This window comes from Mus caroli, chromosome 1, assembly GCF_900094665.2.
Source record: "Mus caroli chromosome 1, CAROLI_EIJ_v1.1, whole genome shotgun sequence".
Taxonomy (NCBI): domain Eukaryota; kingdom Metazoa; phylum Chordata; class Mammalia; order Rodentia; family Muridae; genus Mus; species Mus caroli.
The window spans coordinates 34,532,259-34,552,549 of record NC_034570.1 but is presented as its reverse complement, the minus strand read 5'-3'; the positions used below and the strand labels follow the sequence as shown (position 1 = coordinate 34,552,549).

At 46.2% G+C, this 20,291-nt stretch overlaps 1 protein-coding gene across 22 annotated transcripts in view; it reads right to left on the bottom strand.

Moving 5' to 3' along the window:
- Map4k4 (mitogen-activated protein kinase kinase kinase kinase 4) overlaps positions 1–19,884 on the bottom strand; it is a 124,744-nt gene extending 104,860 nt beyond the window's left edge. For 9 of the 22 annotated variants that reach the window (XM_029480928.1, XM_021166531.2, XM_029480956.1 and 6 more), the window contains exons 1-2: positions 19,511–19,780; positions 19,223–19,288 (exon numbers count right to left, since the gene is read on the bottom strand). In XM_029480928.1, the coding sequence (XP_029336788.1) occupies positions 19,223–19,288; positions 19,511–19,567 (123 nt within the window). In that variant the 5' untranslated portion in view covers positions 19,568–19,780. Of the gene's footprint in view, positions 1–19,222; positions 19,289–19,510 lie in introns of all 22 variants that reach the window. The other 13 variants (XM_029480908.1, XM_029480921.1, XM_029480914.1 and 10 more) reach the window with 3 other exon arrangements.
- Positions 19,885–20,291: the final 407 nt, after the last annotated feature.

The following is a 20,291-nucleotide window of genomic DNA, read 5'->3' as shown; positions in this document are numbered from 1 at the left end:
AGCCTCCCAGGCAGTGGCCTCACATTACGGTGGCCCAAGCGAACGAGCACAGGATTTTCTCACACACATCTGTTCCCCTAGTTCTTGAGGGCTCACGCTGTTATCACATTCTTTGAATGGTGAAAACCGTGAACCAGGCTAAGCATGATGTCACCTGCAGAGAATCCCAGCACTTGGGAGACTGCTAAAATTCAAGGTTAGCAAGGGCCAGCAAAGACAATGTAACAAGACACTGTCTCAAAGGAGTAGTGCTGGGAAGGATTATTAGTAAATAGACTTGCAATTCATGGGAATTGAGGGGACACCCATTTTTAATTGGTTTTCATTTAACTAGCAGGAAGTAAATGTCAGGCCCAGAACAGTGGGTGTTGTATCCGGAAAAGGTCTATAGTCTCTGGAAGATCCATTCTTTGACTACAGTTCAAACAAAATGTCCTGGCAGACAGTCCCTAAGCCTTAAGTGAGCATACATGGAAATCAGAATGGTCTTCACAACAACTTAGAAAGGTCTTTAACTTTTTATCCTGCTTGGTCAGTATCAGAGCTGACCTTCACTATAGAGCAGTTTCCTCAGAGCTTGCTTGTGCAGTCACATAGGATAAATGTATGAGTTTCTTGTACATAGTGGAGAGACAATGTTTTCTTCAAAGACCCTCACTGAAATGTCAGAAAAGTATGTTCCCTATAGGTTATCAGAAATACCACCATTTTCTCAGCATTGAAGTTAATGTCCCAACAAACGTTTCCTCACAAGTGAAGGAAATGTATTTTAGCAAAAGCTTCCTGCTCTGCAGTTGAGTCAACAGGTTGCCTGATGAAATCTGGGTTCTAGGTAGTTCCTCTTTCAGTAAGATTTATAAGTTGGACAAATTCAATGAAAACTATGCTTTAAAAGTCAGGTATGACAGCCCACACCTTCAAACTCTTGTTGAGTTTGAGGCTAGCCTGGTTTATATAGTGTTCCAGGACAGGGCTACTCGGTGTGACCCTGTCTCCACCACTGTTCTTTGGAGCTCTGGATCAGAGCTGAGGTCTATCTGTACTGAATGAGAGAAGCACTGAGTACTGAACAGTTACTCTTCCGTGAGGCATTTGGGGTGGCCGCTGAGATGGGTAGACCCTGGGATGTCATCCTTGGTGGAGCCCAGTGACGGAGGACTAAGAACTTTTCCATCTGTCATAGTCAAACTGGAACTCTGAGCAGCAACGCACACTCTTCCTAATACAGGGAATATTTTAAGCAAAAATGATTGGATTTAACAGAACTCTTGGACTAAATGGCTCTTGAAAATGAAAGCAAACTATTACTTAGTGGTCCATGGACAGTCTCCAGCCTACCCTAAATCACACGAGACTTTTGTGATATTGAGAGGTATGTAACCTACATACAGAATTTATGTATGTTCTGAAAACGTCTTACAGCATAATTTTTAAAGATATTTTACATCTAGATATTGGCATAATTCCCAGTAATTGAAAGATCTCATCCTGTTTTGTATTGTATGGCCCATAATTTATAAGATCGTTAAGATCTTGAAATAGCTGGCATTATCAAATTATTCTTTGGAGTATACATAGGGCAAGCAGGACTTAGCAATGTTTGTAGAGGCCCCCTTACAAAAGCATAGTAGTCTGCTATATAACTGAGTGTATGGATGTAGAAAAAACACATTAGTCTGCAAAAGGGGAGAAATACTCATGTTGAGAGGAATAAGTACCAAACAATAAAGTTTGTAGCAACTGCTGTGCACTGTTCCTAAAAAAAAATTGTGTTGTGTGTCAAGGTCCTCTGCCAGTAAAAAGATGGGCAGAATCAGCAGGCTCTTGGATGAACTATTCCGGAAGAAAGCTCCCACTTCCTAATTTCAAACTAAGGTAGAGGAATCAAGATGTGTTATCGGCCAGAGACAGACAGACAGAGCAATCACTGCAGCGAAGCTCAGGAGTCCAGCAGCTCTCAGTGAGGTCTAGAAGTGTGTTAAAATAATTGGGGGGGGGGNGGGGGGNGTTAAAAGTCTTCTCAAGAAATGATGCTCAAGGAGATACTCAGGTGTAAATGGGTGAATATGTGCCCAACTTAAAGCATGCATGAGCTAACCTGCAATGAACCTAAGAGCTAAAACGACCGAACTAAGAAGAAAACACAAGACTGAACCTTTGTAACCTTGGATTAGGAAAAGGTTCTTAGATATGACACTAGCATCGTAAGTAAAAAAGCATACTTCTTAATTCATCAAACATTGGTATCACCAAAATGAAAAGTGTACTTGGAAAATATATACCATAAAGAGAGTGCAAATACAATTCAAGAATACACAAAGATGCTGCACATTATATACCCAGCTGCTTGGACAAACAGAGAACACTTAGGCAGAAAATTCGTAACTCATAATATCACTCAACTTAAGCAACAGGTGAAAGACTTGAAAAACACTCCCATAAAAATATTCAAAAGGCCAAAAGCAAGTGAAGACATGCTCAATGTCATTAGTCATCAGAGACATGCAAATCAAAGCCACAGGACAGATAACAACCAGGCCCATTATGAAGAGTGACAGATATCACACATATTGGCAAGGATGTAAAAAGCGTACATTCCTAAACTGCTGTGGGAGTGTCACGAAACTACCCGCTCTGCAGTTCCTCAAAAAGTCAGTTAGCACAGATTCCTACAGCCCCAAAAGTCTACACAGGAACTGCACACACATGCCCACAGCAGCGTCAACCCTAGGAGCTCAAAGGGAAACATTAGCTGATGAGCCAGTGTATGGTGAATAGCTACTCAATGGAACATGACTACACAAAGGGGGACATGAGGTACTGACACCCACTACAACATGCTTGAGCCCTGAAGACATCAGGCTGAACAAAGACAGTCACTGTGTGTTTCCACTTACAGGAAATGCCTAGAGCACCTCCAGCAACAAAAGGCAGAGGGCTAAGGTGCAGCTGTCAGACACTAGAAGGACCAGGACATGGGTCTGTGTGAAGGATGTCACCAGATTGACTGGCGGTGGAACTCTGAACACACTAAAACCCAGCCAGGTCTACAGAGTGAGTTCCAAGACAGCCAGGGCTACACAGAGAAACCCTGTTACAAACAAACAAACAAAACCTAAGACAAAGCTCTTTCTAAAGTTAAGATGTCTCTTCTACATGTCACTACTACCATCAAAAACAGGAGGAGCTGGGCATGTTGGTGAACACCTTTAACCCCATTACCGGCAGGCAGAGCTCTGAGTTTGCATCAACGTTCGGACCAGCCAACAGTGAGACCTGGATATTAGACCAGATGTGGCAAGACACACCTCACATCCCACACCCAGGAGGCTGAGAGAGGAGGAGCTCAAAGCCAAACTACACGAGATCTGAAGACATGGCTTGGTTAAGAGACCAGATTTCAGATCACAGCGCCCATGGAACAAGCCAGGCATCAACGCCCACCTCAGCACTGGGCCTGCCTCAGCACTGCGGCTTGATTCAGGGGAGACTATGTCTCAAAAGACCAGGAGGGGACTTACAGAGGTAGGCACTGATGCTATGCTCACCTCAAACCAACGGCTCTCAGCCTTCCCTCACACTGCAACCCTTTAACACACATCCTCACTCTGCAGTGAATCGTAACATAACCATTTGATGTGCAGGAGATCTGACATGCTAAGAACCACAGCCCTACACATCTGCATCTGAACCACACACACACACACACACACACACACACACACACGCACACCAAGTTGTTTTCAACTCGGAGAAAGGAAAGGGGGCAGAAGAGGAGACTAGGCACCACACAAGTGAAAGGCAGACTGACCCCTGACCTCTGGTTGCTAGGTCTACTGGCTCCCTTCAAACCTTCAAGCCATGACTCAAGAAGAAGAAACCAAAGCAAAGACCAGCCTGCTCCCTCAGTGAGGAAGAGCTGAGAGGCTGGGTAGATTGAGAAACCAGAGGTAAAATTGGAATACAGAGGCTGCCCAGACATGAGGAACCCAAGGTCTAAAAGGGGGCCTGCCTGAGTTCAGCAAGTACAAATCAACACACATATATAAGGAAACTATCTAAGGCAGAGACAAAACATGTACAGAAAAGAGGTGAAGGAACAGAGCCAGTACTCACATACTCACATACTGACTACAGAGCTCACCGGACACTAAGCTAGTGCCAGAGACACTCACCAATGCGAAGTCCTACTAAAAATCCAGAGAAATGGGTCCTCAACGATAAACTGGCTTTCTCCTACATAACTGAACTGTCTCTCAGACAAACTTCAAGAATACTCACAGGAATAATAATAATGAGAGTAAGAGTAATAATAGTGATAACAGCCACCACAGCACTAAAACACAGCAAAATTCACGGCAAGTGGCATCCACTGAAAGACTAACATTCTGGAAGTCGTAGCACACAGAGAATAGGAAGACTACTGAAAACTATGCAAGACTGACAGGTTAGAGATAACATTGGTAAAGCAAACAATATAGCTATTTCTTATGTGCAAAAATTAGAGAAAATATAAAGCCTAAAAAATTACCAAAAAGATCCAAAATCTTTGATGATACACACACACACACACACACACACTAATGTCTGAGATTAAGAAAAAAGTGGATGAGACTATTAGCAAACACTCCCATGGAAGTAAGAAGACAAGGCAGGTGCCAGAGATGCCTCAGTGGCTCAGAAGTGCACACATATGGCCCTTGCAGAAGACCCAAGTTTGGTTCCCAGCACTCATATTAGATAGCTTAACAAGCTGTCTTCGGGGGCCTCTGAAGGCACCAATCTCACATGCCCATATCCACAAATACAAACATACACAGGGTTTTGTGAAACAAGTCCTAAGGGGGGGGGGGGGTGGCCATGAAGCCTGAGCAACAGTGACCATCCTAAATGAAGCCCTGAAAGAGCCTGAGGCAACAACTTGGAGGGTGGGCAGGTGGGTGGGTGGGTGGGTGGGCGAGCAAGCTGCTGCAGGCAGATCTGGGGCTCATAGCCACAACAGGAGTCCCAAGCCTAGGAACCCGGGAGGGGAAACAGGACAAAACCAGTTGTCTGAACCCAGTAAATCCACAGACAAATCCACAGGTACAAGAAGCACGCATATATAAGGGATGACCCTGTATGGCGGCCCAGAGGCTACTATGTGAAGCTGAAGTGAACCCTGATTTCATCAGAGACCCCAAGATGTTGGTGATGGTAGAGTTGTGGGATGCCTGCCAAGAAGAATTGCAAACCAGGAACAGAAACAACCCAAGAGAAAGGCATGTGTTGCAGTCAGCAAAGCTGAAAGGAGTTGGAGATCTGAAGACTTTTGACATCAGACATGGAGATGCAGAGTTTGGAGCCTGCCCAGCTGGTCTCCAGTCGTACTTACGCACGGTGCTCCCTTCCTCCCTACGGGGATTGTAATGTAGATTCTGTGCCACTGTATGTTGGAGTATGTGATCTTTTTTTATTTGGATTTTTACAGGGGATTACAATTAAGAGATTGCCTTGAGTCTCAGAAGAGATTTTGAAATTTGAACTTTTAAACAGTGTTTTGACTGTAACAGCCTATGAGGAGTTTTGAAGTTGGACTGAATGCATTTTTGCATTACCATATGGCTATAATAAGCCTATGGGGACCTCAGAGTGGGATGTGGCAGTTGAGTAAGAACGGCCCCTACAGGCTCATATATTTGAAGGCTTAGTCACCAGAGTGAGTGGTACTACTTAGAAGGATTAGGAGGTGTGGTCTTGTTGGTAGGTGTGGCCTTGCTCAAGAAAGTTTGTCACTGAGGGTGGCCTTTTAGATTTCAAAAGCCCAAGCCAGGCCCAGTGTCTCTCTTCCTCCTGCCTGCATATCCAGACATGGAACTCTCAGCTACCATGTCACCATGGTTCCCTACCATGATGATAATGGACTGTAAGCCAACCTCAACTAACTGTGAGTCTTCACAGCATTAGAACACTGACCAATACAGTCACGTGGTGATCAATACTGTCAAGCCGACAGGATCTAGAAACATCTAGGAAACAAACCTCTAGTCATTTCAGTGTGGGATTTCCCACACTGGGTGAAGTGAGATGGAAAGATCCATCCAACATGTTGACTCCACCACTCCACAGACAGGAATCCTAGCCTGAAAACCAGAGAAAGCCAGCTGTGCAAAGACAAACTGCTCTCTCTTTCCTGCTGCACCGGACACCCACTCTCCTCCTGCCATGCCTTCCCCACAGAATGCACTGCGCCCTTAAACTACAAGCTAAGATAAACCCTTCCTCCTTCAGCTTTGCTTCATAACAAGTAGCCAGCACACAGTGGCCAGGAATACGTACGGAACAGTCCCAAAGCGAGGAAAGGAAGTGCACAGGAAAGGAACAGATATACACTACAAGTCAGGTTTTACTTGCAGCACACGGGAGGCTGAGGCAGGAGAATCTCTTTGAGTTGGAGGCCAGCCTGGTCTAGAAAGAGAAACCTGATCCCAATAAATAAATAAGTAGTATAGTAGAAATTCTAATACAACCTATAAGATAACAAAATTATAGTAACCTGGCAAAGAAAATGGACTTATAAAATAAATAAACAAAACAAAACAAACAAAAAACAAAAAGACTCCCAAAGACAAGGAAAAAAACAAGTCCTTGTATACAGAGCCAGAAACAGAAATCTTACATAAAATTTAACCATTAGATCACTGATTTTGTGTAACAGTAAGCAAGCAACAGAAAAAATTTTCAGCAGATTAAGCAACAAACTATCGAAAAATGAATTGTCCAATTCAATCATGGGGTTTGATGCTGACAATGCCCAATTAAAACAAAATAAAACAAAGGGAACTTCATACTTTGAAAACTGGAATTAATATCTATGGAATCCTTTTCTAATAAGGTCAGGAAAAGGTTAGGAATGGTCTATATTCACTGTGTGGGCCTACAAGATGGCTGGGCAGGTATGGGTACTTACCCTCACACAACAACCTGAGTGTGATCTCTGAGCCCAATGAAGGAAAGAGTCAACTGTAGCAAGCTGTCCTCTGCCCTATACACCCAGACCATTGCATGCTAACACCCATACGTACATACACATGCCACATATAAAGATAAATGTAATTTTAAAAACTAAAATAGGAATACTCAATTCATATTTCTTTCAAAACCCAACAAAGCCATTTTACTTAGCTCAGAAAAATAAAACCCTTTTATTCACATTATTAAGAAGCAGTTATGTGCTAAGTAACAGACTACATGTGTGACAATGTCCTGAGCAGTGAGCATTATAGTCACTGACACACACTGATGCTACACAGCTGGGAAATAAAATACCACAAGGGCAGTAATAATGCACTCCCATGACCAAGCGATCTGAAACTGTGTGCAGCAGCTTAAACAAGAAGAACGAAGTTCATCTTCTATAACCAGAACTAGAGAAACTTTTACACCTGTACATGGGTTTATACCAAAACCTGTAAGCAGTGTAAGCAGTGTAGCCCCTTTCCAGCTCTAAGGTCATGGGGACCAACCAGTGCCTGAAACAGTAGCCTCTCTCTGTGCATACAGCGCACACAGGGTCAACTTCACATCTCCATTCTCTGGGTATCACCCCAAATACTACTCAAAACACATTCCAAGGCCTAGTGAGACTCCACCTCTGAATAGAAGTCTGTCCAGGTTGCTTCGCGGATAGACTGGTACATGAAATTCAAAACAATGAACACCAAATAACAGCAGACATAGGCAGCATGGCCTCCAAGGCAAACTGAACGAGACAGTCACCACAGTAAATGCAGAACCCTCCTGACTCTTTATTCAAATCTCCCACCTGGTATTAACCAAGACAATAAGTCACAGGCCTAATGGCTTCTTTTAAATCTAACTACTATCTATTTCTCCTCACATAGCTATGCCTCCTGCAAAGAATCTCTACTGTGGACACCACTGTTCCCTCCTAACAATCCACTCTTCCTCCACTCTCAGACTCCCACAGCCCTGGAGGGCTCCATCTATAACACCACTCTCTTACCCTGTTCTCTTCCTGCCCAGCGTTGGGCTTATAAACTACACAGAGGCACAGACTGACTTTCTTGTTCATTGTTCACATGGTGCCTGGCACACATTATACACATGTTAAGTATTTCAGTAATAAATAAGAGGTCTCACCCAGCTGACTAGGCTCAAAATACTTGCGGACAGTGAACCAAAAAATAAATATTATGCCCTTAAATCACTGGAAAAAGCTGAGCACCCACAATTTTTTTTCCTCTGGAAATCAAAAGAGAAAGAAGTTGGAATGGAAAGAGAGAGCACCACAGACTCAGAGGACGGCAGGGGATACCCAGGCCCAACAACCACCAAGTAGCACTGGAAGGCTTGTCCTCACCACGCCCCAGACTCCAGTGTCTCACGCAGAATCCCGATGGAACGGTCTGTCCTTGATGTCTTTACTCAAATATCAATCTTTAGCCTGAGATCTCAATATTGCAATAACAAAAGCTACACATGCAGCAATCATACAGAGAACATCAGAAAAACTGAGGAGGGTAAAGAAGTCTGCCGGACAGCAGTAAGACCACTCCCACATCAAGAGCTTCAAAATGTTCACAGTTATTACACTGAGTAAGAGCTGAGCTGAATGCCTCAAGTCTCTGATAAAAATAATCATATATATGATCATTCTCACACACACACACACACATGCACACATACATATGGTTTGTTAGTTAAGTCAAGTTTCTCACAGTATTACCACCACCATAAAATATTCTAAGAAACTTTTGAAGCAAACTCAGATGGGTAAAATTATCCCTTCACATATAACAGAGAAAATCACTTATTTAACTTGAAATTCACTTGTTTCTTCTGTCCAAGTATCAGAGATGTTTAAGTGTGCACACAGACGCTCCCGGCGAGCGACAGGAGTCAGTTCTCGCCTGCCCCCTTGTGTGATCTCAGGCTGGAACTCAGCTCTTCCCTCTCAGGCCTGCCCCTCCATCCTCTCAACCAGGTCCTAGTCAGGGCAACAGCTCCTCTCTGGGACAAAGGGAAACCCTAGTGCTCCACACCACGGCACTGGCTACCTTTATACAATGAAATCTGCTGAGGAAAAGCCTGGTTTTTGGTATTAGTGAATTTCGGTGATAGTAAACAGTTTATCTTTGTGGCTCAAAGATATGACTTAACCTTACAGCAAGCGCGGGGAAGGTAAAGATTTCGGGAAGTGCACCTTTCAAGTACTTTCTCCAATCCAAAGCTTAGTGTAACTCAGAAATCAGGCATCACAGAGATGAACTCAGAAACCGCAAGTGAAGGTCATCAGGTGCTATGCACTGAGTTAATTTAAAGACTAAAAAGACAAATCCACACAAACAGAACCATTAGTACCTGCCTGGTGCTGTGAGCTGGGACGGTGAGTCACTGTAACTGAGTATTCATGTCTCACCCAGATCGCCACACTGCCTAAACCTGCTGGGAGTAAAGGCTGCCCTGGCCTATAAATGCATAAAAAAATAAAAATAAAATAAAAATAAAAAAACCTGAAATATCAGCTTCAACAGGGTACATTTCACAGTAAATAAGAGAAAACTTTAAAAAGCTTCTAAAAGCAGTTTCCAAACTCCTCATCGTCTTAAACGCCAAGTTTTGGAAATTGAAAAGGAATAGAGCAGTTACTGATGCCAGGCACTAAAGCAAGCCAAGCAGCCTGCCCTCTAGAGGCCAGAAAGCATCACTGCTCGAAGCAACTGATCCCAAGAAAGTACAGTCCTAGAATCAAGAGAACGCATCTAAGTTTGTAGCTCTTTCTTTGCCTCGCACAGTCACCAGGTGACTATCTCACATCACCTAAGCCATGGCAAACCAGAACTCTGGCCCTAGTCCTTAGAGGAAGGCTGCTCCAGACACTGACAGACTAGATACGCTCAAGGCCATGCAGTGACTTACTGCACACCCTGCACACTTTCCCCGAGAGCCACTGGGGGATGGATGGATTTCAGCAAATGAAACAGTAAGCCAAAGAAGGCGACCATGAGAAACAGGGGTGCTGCAGGACAGAGCTGGACACCAAGTCTCAGGGCAGTCTGCTCTGCCCAGGAAACTCTCAAGTGACAAAGTTGAAATCAACAGGTTATCTGAAACAATCAATCATATGTATTCAGTGTTAGTTAGGGAAAACTGGTGAGAGGGGCTAAACACTGCTAGGTGCTTGTCTTGTCTCTGAGGGTACCTAAGGGGGATAATAATCATGTGACATTGGTAACCACACATAAGAGAGCAAAGCAGTTTAAGAGGAAAGGTGTTGTTTTAACAAGGAGATAGTTGGCTATAACTATCACGTTAGCCCCAGATGATGACCTCATCTGTGGGAGGAGCAAGAAGAGGAAACAAGTAGTCAACTGCTCTTGAACTACAGCAGCCCAGCAGCAGCAGCTACTGTCACAGGATGTCATCAGTGTTGGTAAACTGAGAAAAGGGGACCTCAGCGTGCACTAGGGAGACGTGGCAGAGCAGTAAATATCTAATGCACCAACAGGCTGAAATACAACCTAAGGGCTCTTTAGAAAATCAGCTGTGTTGGATGGTGTTTTGTTAAGGCAAACACATGAAGGAACGTTTTGCTGAAGCAGAAACAGGAGAGAAGACATCCTGCTAAGCAAGCTGGTGAAAGGACACGTGATGAAGGATTCTTTGCTAACTGTGAATGTATTGGTCCACCTTACATTGTGTAGTTGAGCTGCATTTGTCAGGACTCCACAAAAAGAAACAAACCAAAAAACTTCTGGTGGTGTGCCGCAGTTTCTTGCCACTTCGAGGATTCGAGCCAATTGGCAGGCAGAGTGATGTCAGCTGAGAGAGACACACATGCTGAGGCAAGACAAGTAGAGGGCATGTGATGTTGGAGGACCTATAAAATAAACTTAACAGACAGTGACGAGCCTGAACTAGACTTGCTTATAGAGTTAGCTGTGCAATACTCATTGGTCTCAAATCTTCGCTGAGCTCTTTGCTTCCATGAGAGAGGCACAGCGGAGAACTTTTCCTGGTGTTCCTGTGGCCCTGGCCCCTCCTTATGACTTATACAAAGGCGGAGGCCTGACTGTGTCTGCTAGGTCGTGCCACCAATGCTGATTCACGGTATCCTACTCTTCTGAACACCACTGTAGTGTATCTCTCCTTGAAGTGTTTACACGTCTACCGAGCTGCCGCTGACCTGAACTGCCGATTTCCAGACAACACAAATGGGAGTTGCTCCAAAATACCTCTCTAAACAAGTCCACTTCCCCGCCCCCTCCATCCTTTTATTCCCACTACCTTTGGTGGGTGATGGGCTAAAAGGGAGGTGGAAGCATTTAAGAACCATCATTGAAAACAGACTTTAAAAAAATTTCAAGTTAGAGCAGACAGCACAAAAAATTGATGCCTCTGAAAGGGCAGGATACCTCCACGTTCTGAAACAAACATCTAAGGATTTCTGACCCCAGCACTACGCACCGGTGACCTTACTACATTCTAAACCCTCAATTATCAAACAACAGAGGGGGTGTTTCTAAGTTATAAACCAAAGGTACGTTTCTTTCTCTTAATTATTTGAACGTAATAGGATAACATGTCCACACGTAGCCATATCTGAGACACAATGCTGGATCAGTGACACTTGACAATACACCACAGGTCCCTTGGCTCAGCTTCTCAATGGTGGGAAGTCAACTGCTAGACACTGACAACAGCCTGCTCGTGAGCCAAGCAAGGGGAGCTGAGAGCCTACTCCAAATCAGTTTTACTAGTCAGGCCTATGCCTCTCAAGACACAGCTCACTGCCCAGGTGCAGAGAAGACTGTCTCAGAAACAGCACACCTACAAGCAAACTGCGACAGCAAAACTACACACTGTATGGAAAAATCTACCTTCCATTTCAATTGCCAGTCACCTGCTTTGACCATGTTTTACTTAACAGAAGTGCTACTGAGCCACCAAATTTAAAAAAAAAAAAAAAAAAAAAAAAAAAAAAAAAAACGCTGCAGCCAGGTGGAAGACATTATTATAGTCCCAGCCATTCTGAGACGGAAGTACAAGAACCTTGAGTTCAAGACCAGACTGAGTTGTTTGAGCTACAGAGATAAACTAAGGAGACCCTGCCCGTCTCATTTAAAAGCAACAGCTGGTTGGCAGTGGTGGGGCAGGCCTTTAATCCCAGAACTGAAAGCAGAGGCAGGCGGATCTAAAAGTTCAAGGGCATCCTGGTCTACACAGTGAGTTCCAAACTAGACAAGGGCTACTTAGTGAGGAACTGTCTCATAAAAGCAAGCAGGGGGCTGTGCTGGTTCCATGTGTCTGGGCACAGGGGCATTGGCTGAGGACCTAGGAATGATGTACAAAAGCCTGCATATACCCTGATATCTGTCAGTGTGTATGTGTGTGTGTGTGTGTGTGTACCTCTATCCTGCATTCACTGAAGGAAGCAGCAGTACCCACCCCCACCCCACACACACACACACCCAGTACACTAACACATAAGAATCCCTATGCTGGAAATAGTACAGTGGGTAACTGAAAACACCAATGGAAGGTAGGAAGGTACCTATTTCCTTTGACTCGCCAAATAAATTCTAAATATCTCTTAACGGTCCCATGTGTAAATTAGGCTAATGTCTCAGTCTTACAAGAAAAGTCTTAAAAACGATGTTGCTTGTTGCTTTAACCCAAACAACACCAGCGGTCAGTCTGTAGCACACACACAGTCTCATAGCAGAAAAGATCATATTCTACTACTGGCAAACTGGTGGAAAATTCTAAAACCCAAAAATGTATTTCTGACCACTCATAATAGATGTAGTGGTTCCTCGCCCTTCTTCGGTCTCTTCCTAGACATCTTTCCCAGAGATGTCCCTGATTAAACCTTTGTGCTATCTATCTTAGAGCAAAGCAAACTTTTCGACTCCTACAGTTAAGTGCGTGCCTAGGAATCCTCGCGCTGACCATAAGTCTAGCATTTTAACACTGACTCCAGATGAGAAACCAAACAGTGAAAACTCTACTTAAAATGTCAAGATACTTTGCAATAACACAGTCTACTAGGTATCTATCTACCCAGAGAGAAACACTGTAGACACTCATCCAAATCCTTAAAACCATCTAATAAATACGGGACACCGGGAAGTCTCTGCAGACTCAGTCCTTGACTCTAATATACTTTTGAGCACTTACTGTCCATAAAATCCCTTCATTGAAGCCTGAAGAGTGGGCCTGACAGGTGGCCACATGTCACCTCTCACTAGAGCTGTGTCTCAGCAACTTGACCTTCTACGTCCAAAAAGTGTTAATTTAATTTCTGCAATTGTTTACATAACCTGCTGCTTGCTTTTTTGCTTTTTTTTTTTTTTTTTTTAATGACTGGAATGAATGGCTGGGAAAATGAAAGCAACAATCACTCAGGGCATTGTGAACTTAACACAACAGAATAAAATGAGAAGTGTCTAACGACCAGTCCTAGGCTCACAAAACCACTCGCACCAAAACGCCACACACAGACTTAGATGTGAAAGTGACTCCCTGTAAGGGACTCAATCACAGAACCTTCACTCGCTAGGAATGAGGCTCCTTGGATGACCGTTCTCTGGCCCAGCACATCTTCCCTGTGCCGTATTATTACTCCAAAAGGAGTTCAATTCCTTTTTAATGTGTCTGCTTATCCAGGCTCAATCTGTGACACATACAAGTGCTATCAGAAAGGCACAGATAATGTCTTTGGATTGTGATTAATACATAGAAATACACACATCTCCAATGCTGGCCAAGAAAAAAAGCAAAATGCAAGTCTGCAGCTTTTCAAATGAATGCACGCTTGTCACAATGTTTCAGAAGTTAAGACCCCAGCGGCAGGCAGCAGAGAAGCGTGGATTGCTTTGCTGTCCCTGCTCTCCGGGAAGCACCAGGTAAAGGTTTGGGGTTGAGAGTCTGAAGAGCTACACAGCCGTACTTCTTGCTCAACAGGCTGGCTTCCTCCCATCTTGCCCACATCCAGGATCCTTCCAGCATTAAGGAAACCCAAGTCTCAGAACATGTCTGAACATGCCCCTGGGCTGCAGGTCAGCTGACACTGCTCAGGATGGAACATCTTGCTCAGAATTCTCAGGGCCCTCTGGATGGCTTCACCACCCCCAGGAACAAGAGATGCTCTGCTTGCCAGACAACCATTGAGGCGCTTTACCCCTGAGCAGCAACCAGAACCAACCGTGTAGCACTCCTACCCTGTCTACAGAAGTTCCACCCTATCTAGTGGAAAGAACTCATTTGAAATGTGAGAACCAAAGCCTACAATTTGTACATGCATCCCCCAAGTTAGATATATGGGGAAAGTATCTGCCTCAACTTTTCTTCCTCTCTATCTCCTCCAGGCCCTTGCCCAGACCTCTCCCCTCTAGACTTATATCCTAGGTCAGTGGTCCTCAACCTTCCTAATGCTGAGTCCCTTTATGGGTGACCCTCAACCATAAAATTACTTTTGGTTTTTGGTTTTGTTTTTTTTTTGGTTTTTCGAGACAGGGTTTCTCTGTGTAACCCTGGCTATCCTGGAACTCACTTTGTAGAACAGGCTGGCCTCGAACTCAGAAATCCGCTTGCCTCTGTCTCCCAAGTGCTGGGATTAAAGGTGTGCGCCACCACCGCCCCGCATAAAATTACTTTTGCTGCTACTTCATAACTATAATTTTGCTACTGTTATGAATCGTATGTAAATATCTGTGGTTTTCCCGTGGTCTTTGTTGAGAGACCCCTATGAAAGGATCATTCTGCAACCCCTAGGTTCCTCTGTCCCGGGCCAATCATCTTAACTGTTCTTCCCAGAACACCGGCTGATGAAATTCTCTGCTCCTAGGGACCCCCCAAGCCCAATAATACCTACTAATAGACCCTCAGTGCTTGCAGAATGACGTCGCTCCTCAGCTCCCCCCACACACCCCCACACCCCCACCCCCCTCACCCCGCCACAGACTGCTTTCCAGACAATCACTTCCCTAGTCTGGCCATTCCTGATGGCTACTCTTCAAGCTTCCTCCTGCACACACCCTCATCCCTCTCTGCCTTTCCTAAGTAAGGTGGTGTTAGCTGCCCTTACATCAAGGCCTTTGGGCCTAAACTTGCCTCCTGCTTAACCTCCCAGTTCACATGAAGCCCCTCTTCCGAGGACAGTGAGACAGAGCACATCTGGTCCATCCTCCTTAACTACAGTACCTCCCTGAGTCCACCCAGATTTCAGACACCCCCACCTCCACCCCAGCAGTGACTACCACTAAATTCTTCTCTGACACAGTACAATCTCTTCAAAAACAGAATTCTCCTTCATGGGATGGCAGTGAGTTCACAAAATATAAAACAGTAGTAGTTACCCAAGGAAAAAAACACCAATCCTCAAATATTCAAAAGGTAAGTTAAACCCAAAGTAGTAACATGGCAACAAGCTTGTGCCGGCCTTAATCTTCCACACTGTAATTGTCCTCAGTGATGATAATAATTAAAATTCGCCATTTACCCAACCTGGACAACTAGTAGGCAGCCAGGCCACCACTACAGACATTTCTCGTGTAAGGTGCTCTGAATACAACCTTGTAAACAGAACTTCACACACAGTAGGTTTCCAGAGACAGGACTGAGGGCCCAGCTCACAGTAGGCAAGCACTTGCTCACTGAACCAAGTACCCCCAAATTACTTTTTCTAAGCTCTAATTTTATAGGTATCTTTCCACATAATCCTTCAAATACCTAAGGCTAGAAATAACATTTCTCCGAAGAAAATACATTGTCTTTCGATTTCATTTTTTTATATGTCACCTTTGGAGGGGTATTACGTGCTTGTAAGCATATGTACACGTGGAAGTGCGTGTGCATGTGTGTGTATGGATACTCATGCCCGTGTTCACCACCCAGCCACCAGAGTATATGCTCCTCTATCTCTCTCTCTCTCACACACACACACACACACACACACACACATACAAACACACACACACACTCCTCCTTATTCCCTCAAAGGATTTTCTCTCTGAATCTGGAGCTAGACTGGAGGGCAAGTCCCAAGGGTCCTCCTGACTCCAACCTCCTCACAGTGCTACATTCTGACACAGACATATCCAGCTTTGTAAGTGAGTGCTGGGGATTTGAACTCAAGTCCTCATGACTGCACAGCAGGCATTCTCGGCTGCTGGGCCATCTCTCTAGCAACTTAACTCCCCTTTGAAAGAAAAAAAAAAAAATGGCAGATAGGATTCAACCGCACCAGCGCGCTTGGGTTAAAAATATTTCAAAAACCAGAACATAGCCTCAAAAAGTCATCTTTGTAGAAACCTCACTTTCACTTCCGGTCTCTTCATGTTATTTAAACACACCCCTCTAAATAAGCAACCGGGCACAGGGGCTGGGAGGGCGTCTCAGGAGGCAGAGCACTTGCAGAATTCAGAGTCCCACTGCCCAGGTGGACATGGTGACCCTCAGCAATCCCAGCATACAGGAGGCAGATACAGGGGGCCTAGAGCTAGACTAGCTGAACTGGGAGGTCCTGGTTTTCAGTGAGAGATCTTTCCACAATTCACAGGTAGAAAGCAGTCATGGAGGACACCTGACATCAAACTTAGGCCTCCATATTCATGTGCACACATATATATATATATATATATATATATATATATATATATATATATATATATGCTGAAATAATTGAGGACTCTAGGTTGTTCAGTTAATATTGTACCCAAAAATGCTTTTCTTAAAATTTGTCTTTATAGCTGTTAATAAATTCTCCTAGTAATACCCTAACTCAAAACCACCCCATGCCAACCAATAAAAATGGAAACTAAACTAACCTGCACAACAGTATGGGATCCAGAAACCATCTGTTTAAAAGGGAAGGGAAACAGATGCCATTTCTAGCTCTCCCTGTACCAGTTCACAAACGTAGTCGCATGTACTAAGACAGGCAGGACATACTAAAGGGAATCTGATGTGGTTTAAGTGTGGAATGACATCGGGACAATGTTTAAAAAGCAGAAAAACAAACCTGGAGTGCTTATCAATAAACTGTTATCTAAGTTCAAGACATAGGAAAGTAAGAATATGTACACCAAAAACCAATGGTGGGCTATTAACTGCACTATAAAAACTCTGTGTGCATGCTTAAAAATGTCCCTAAAGATGGTGTGTGTGTGTGAGAGAGAGACAGAGAGACTGAGAGAGACTGACTACCTGTAAGTAAAACCAAGCACCTCACTACTATGTATGGGTTACATGCACCTTTTACATCAATGTCTTAATAGATTTGCACTCAATATTTTTCAACTGCACTGGGTGTAGTTAACACATCCCCGTTACTCCCCAAAAGCAGTGTTTAGCAAATCTACTTCAAAAGCCTGGGGGCGGGGTGGGGGAGGACGGTTAAAAGAAGAGGAGAGGGAGAGGACAAAGAACTTGCCCAGATTAACACCACAAAGTGTCCACCTCTTAAAACCAACTAAATCCACACTGGCCTTTTAAAAGGCACTAGTGCTTTCTGGCTTACTTCTCTACCCGCAGTTTCCACGCTGACCCAGGGAGACACAAACAATCCAACTACTGTGTAATCAGGTCAAAAACAAGCTCTGGCTAACTCACTTGGAAGAGTCTACTCACAACTTAGATCTGGCCAGAAAAACTAGGTTAGAAAAAAACCAATCCGTGCTTAAACAAACTCTGGAGCTGGGAAGAGTGTCTTTAAGCCAGTTACCAGCCAGCCACTCCAGTGAGTTGCAACACAGTCTTTTCCAAAATTTTCCAAAGCCTTCCAAATTCAGTTGGGCCCAGCAGGCTGTAAACAGGGCTCCCTTTCAAATTCAAAAATCTGGCCCAGGCCCCAACAGTTAACCAACAAAACATGCTAATTCACTTGAGATCACCTAAGAGTACTGACTCAGGCTCCGACCACAGGCCTGTCAATACCCACCCAGGCCCCGTGCTGGGGAGAGGGGGAAGCTGGAGCCGGGAGAAGCAATCTTGAGCACATAAACCCTATTCACAAGCCTGAAAAGGGACAAAAGAATCCACACTTAATTTGGCCTCAGAAAATGTCTACAGTCAGCTTCAACCACCACCCCCATTTTTAGGGAAACAATGACAATTCTTCATGGTGAGCCACAAAGCCCTCCTTCATAAGATAATTTTTCTCTGTGTGTGTAGCTCAACCTTGACCCAGTCCCAGTAACTAGAAAACTCCCCAAGCAAAGATAATTCCAGAAAACCGTTTACCAACAAGAAGGAAATCAGGAAACCAAACGAACGTAAAGGTTTTTGCTTTGTTTTGTTTGTGTGTGTGTGTGTGTGTGTTTTTTTTTTTTTTTAAAACACTTCGGAGCCTGAGCCGAGCGAAACAGAATGAACAACAGTTCACAGCCTTAGGTGCCAGCTCCGCGGCGGGCACAGGCCAACAGATTCCTCAGCTTCATCTGCAGCCGAGGGAGGAGGATAAATTTAAAGAGAGAGAACGACCAAGGGTGGCGGGTGTGAAGTCTGGCATCCTCTCTACTCCTTGCTCTCTCTCCTCCCAGCCATCTCAATTACACAGCTGTCACAAAGGTTATTCCTGGAATTCACATTTTATAATCCCCACACTGTAATTCCTCCTGTTCCCGTGGCCCAAAAGCACACCCCCCCACCCCCGCTTCCCCAAGATACTGTCCACTAGAACAGGGTATACTGGCCAAGCTTTAAAAACAGTTCCAGGTAACGCTAGCCTCCCCAAGTTGGAGCCTTTGGCAAGCACTCCGAAGGCAGAAGCACGATGACAAGTCTCAAGAATACCAAGGCAGTGGCTGAGTGGAGTCATAGGCAAGGCCTGTCTACACCGAATTTTAATTCACGTACAAACGCAAACGAATGAAGGCCAGATTTGGAGGAAAAGGGGGTTGGGGGGAGACCCTGTGGTCACCCTCGAACACAAAATTCCTTTTCTATTTTGCTAAAGCCAAGTGCATGCCTAACAGTGTAGCTTATTTCCTTTATCTCAAAGCCAGGAAATGAGGTCTTTTAAGGCCAGTCTGAACACAGGCAAAAAAAAAAGAAAAGAAAAAGAAAAAAAAGAAAAAGAAAAGAAAAGCCAGGCGAAACCCCTTTCCCAACTTTGGCCAGGCGGCACGGCCTGCAGTCAGCAACGTTTCGTCACCCTTTCCCTCGTCCCCTAAGAAGTTTCTCCACGCCACGGGGAACAAAGGCGCCCCACACCGACCTTATAGACTTGTCCATAGGTGCCATTTCCAACCACTTCCACCAGCTCAAAAATCCCAGCAGGGTCCTGGAGAGAGAGGAGGGGGAGGTTATCAACTCAAAAGAGGGACCCCAACCGAGGAGGGCGAGAGGGCGGAGGGAGGGATGCAGGGCGGTGACAAAGGCTCGCCCCGCCGGGTCCCCGGGAGCGCCGCGGCACCCGCCCGCCCGCTCGCCCGGCAGACAAAGGGGCCGCCGCGCCCGCGGGTGTCCGTGTCCACCGCGGCGCGCAGGGCGCGGCCGCACTCACCCGCAGGGACGACAGGTCAATGTCCACCAGGCTCTTCGCGGGAGAGTCGTTCGCCATCTTCCCGGGGTCGCCGCTCCGGGAGCCGGCGAGCGAGCGCGCGACGGGCAGAGGCTCGGCGGCGCCGGGGCTCGGGCGGCACGGGCAGGCCGCCGCCGCCGGGGCGGCGTGTCGTCCGGTCGGAGCGGAGCGCGGCGCGGCGAGCGCTGGCCGCGGAGCTCACACCATGGCGTGGCGGTCCTCCCTCGGCCCCCACCCGCCCCCCGGGCGTCGCCCGCCGCCTCAGGCCCCGGCGCCCCGCGCGCGCGCGCCTGCACGAGCGGCCCGGAGCTGGGGCCGGAGAGCGCGGCGAGCGAGCGAGCGCGAGGCCGCGAGACAAAGATGCCGCGGGAGGCGGAGGCGGGGGCGGGGACGCGGGGCACCGACCGGCGCCGCTGAGGAGGGGCGAGCGGCTCCCCCGCCCCCTCCGCCGGGAGAGCGGGCGGAACCCGGCCCTCGCCCTGGCTCGCTCGCCGCCCGCCCGCGTGAATATTCAGCAGGGGTGGGGCTCGAACAATGGCCGGGCGGCAGGCCCTCCGCGGATGGTGGCCCGGCCCGGGGTGGGGCCGGGAGCCCTCGGGGCCTTCCCGGAGGAAGTGCGGGGCGCGGCGGAACACCCCAGCCTCCGCTAACAATGAATGAAGGACTCGGAGCGACCCGGCGGCCCCGTGGACACCCCACCCGCGCCGCTCGCCCGGGAGAGGGTGTGCCAGGACGCGCTGGGGTCGGGCCTCGGACCCCTCCG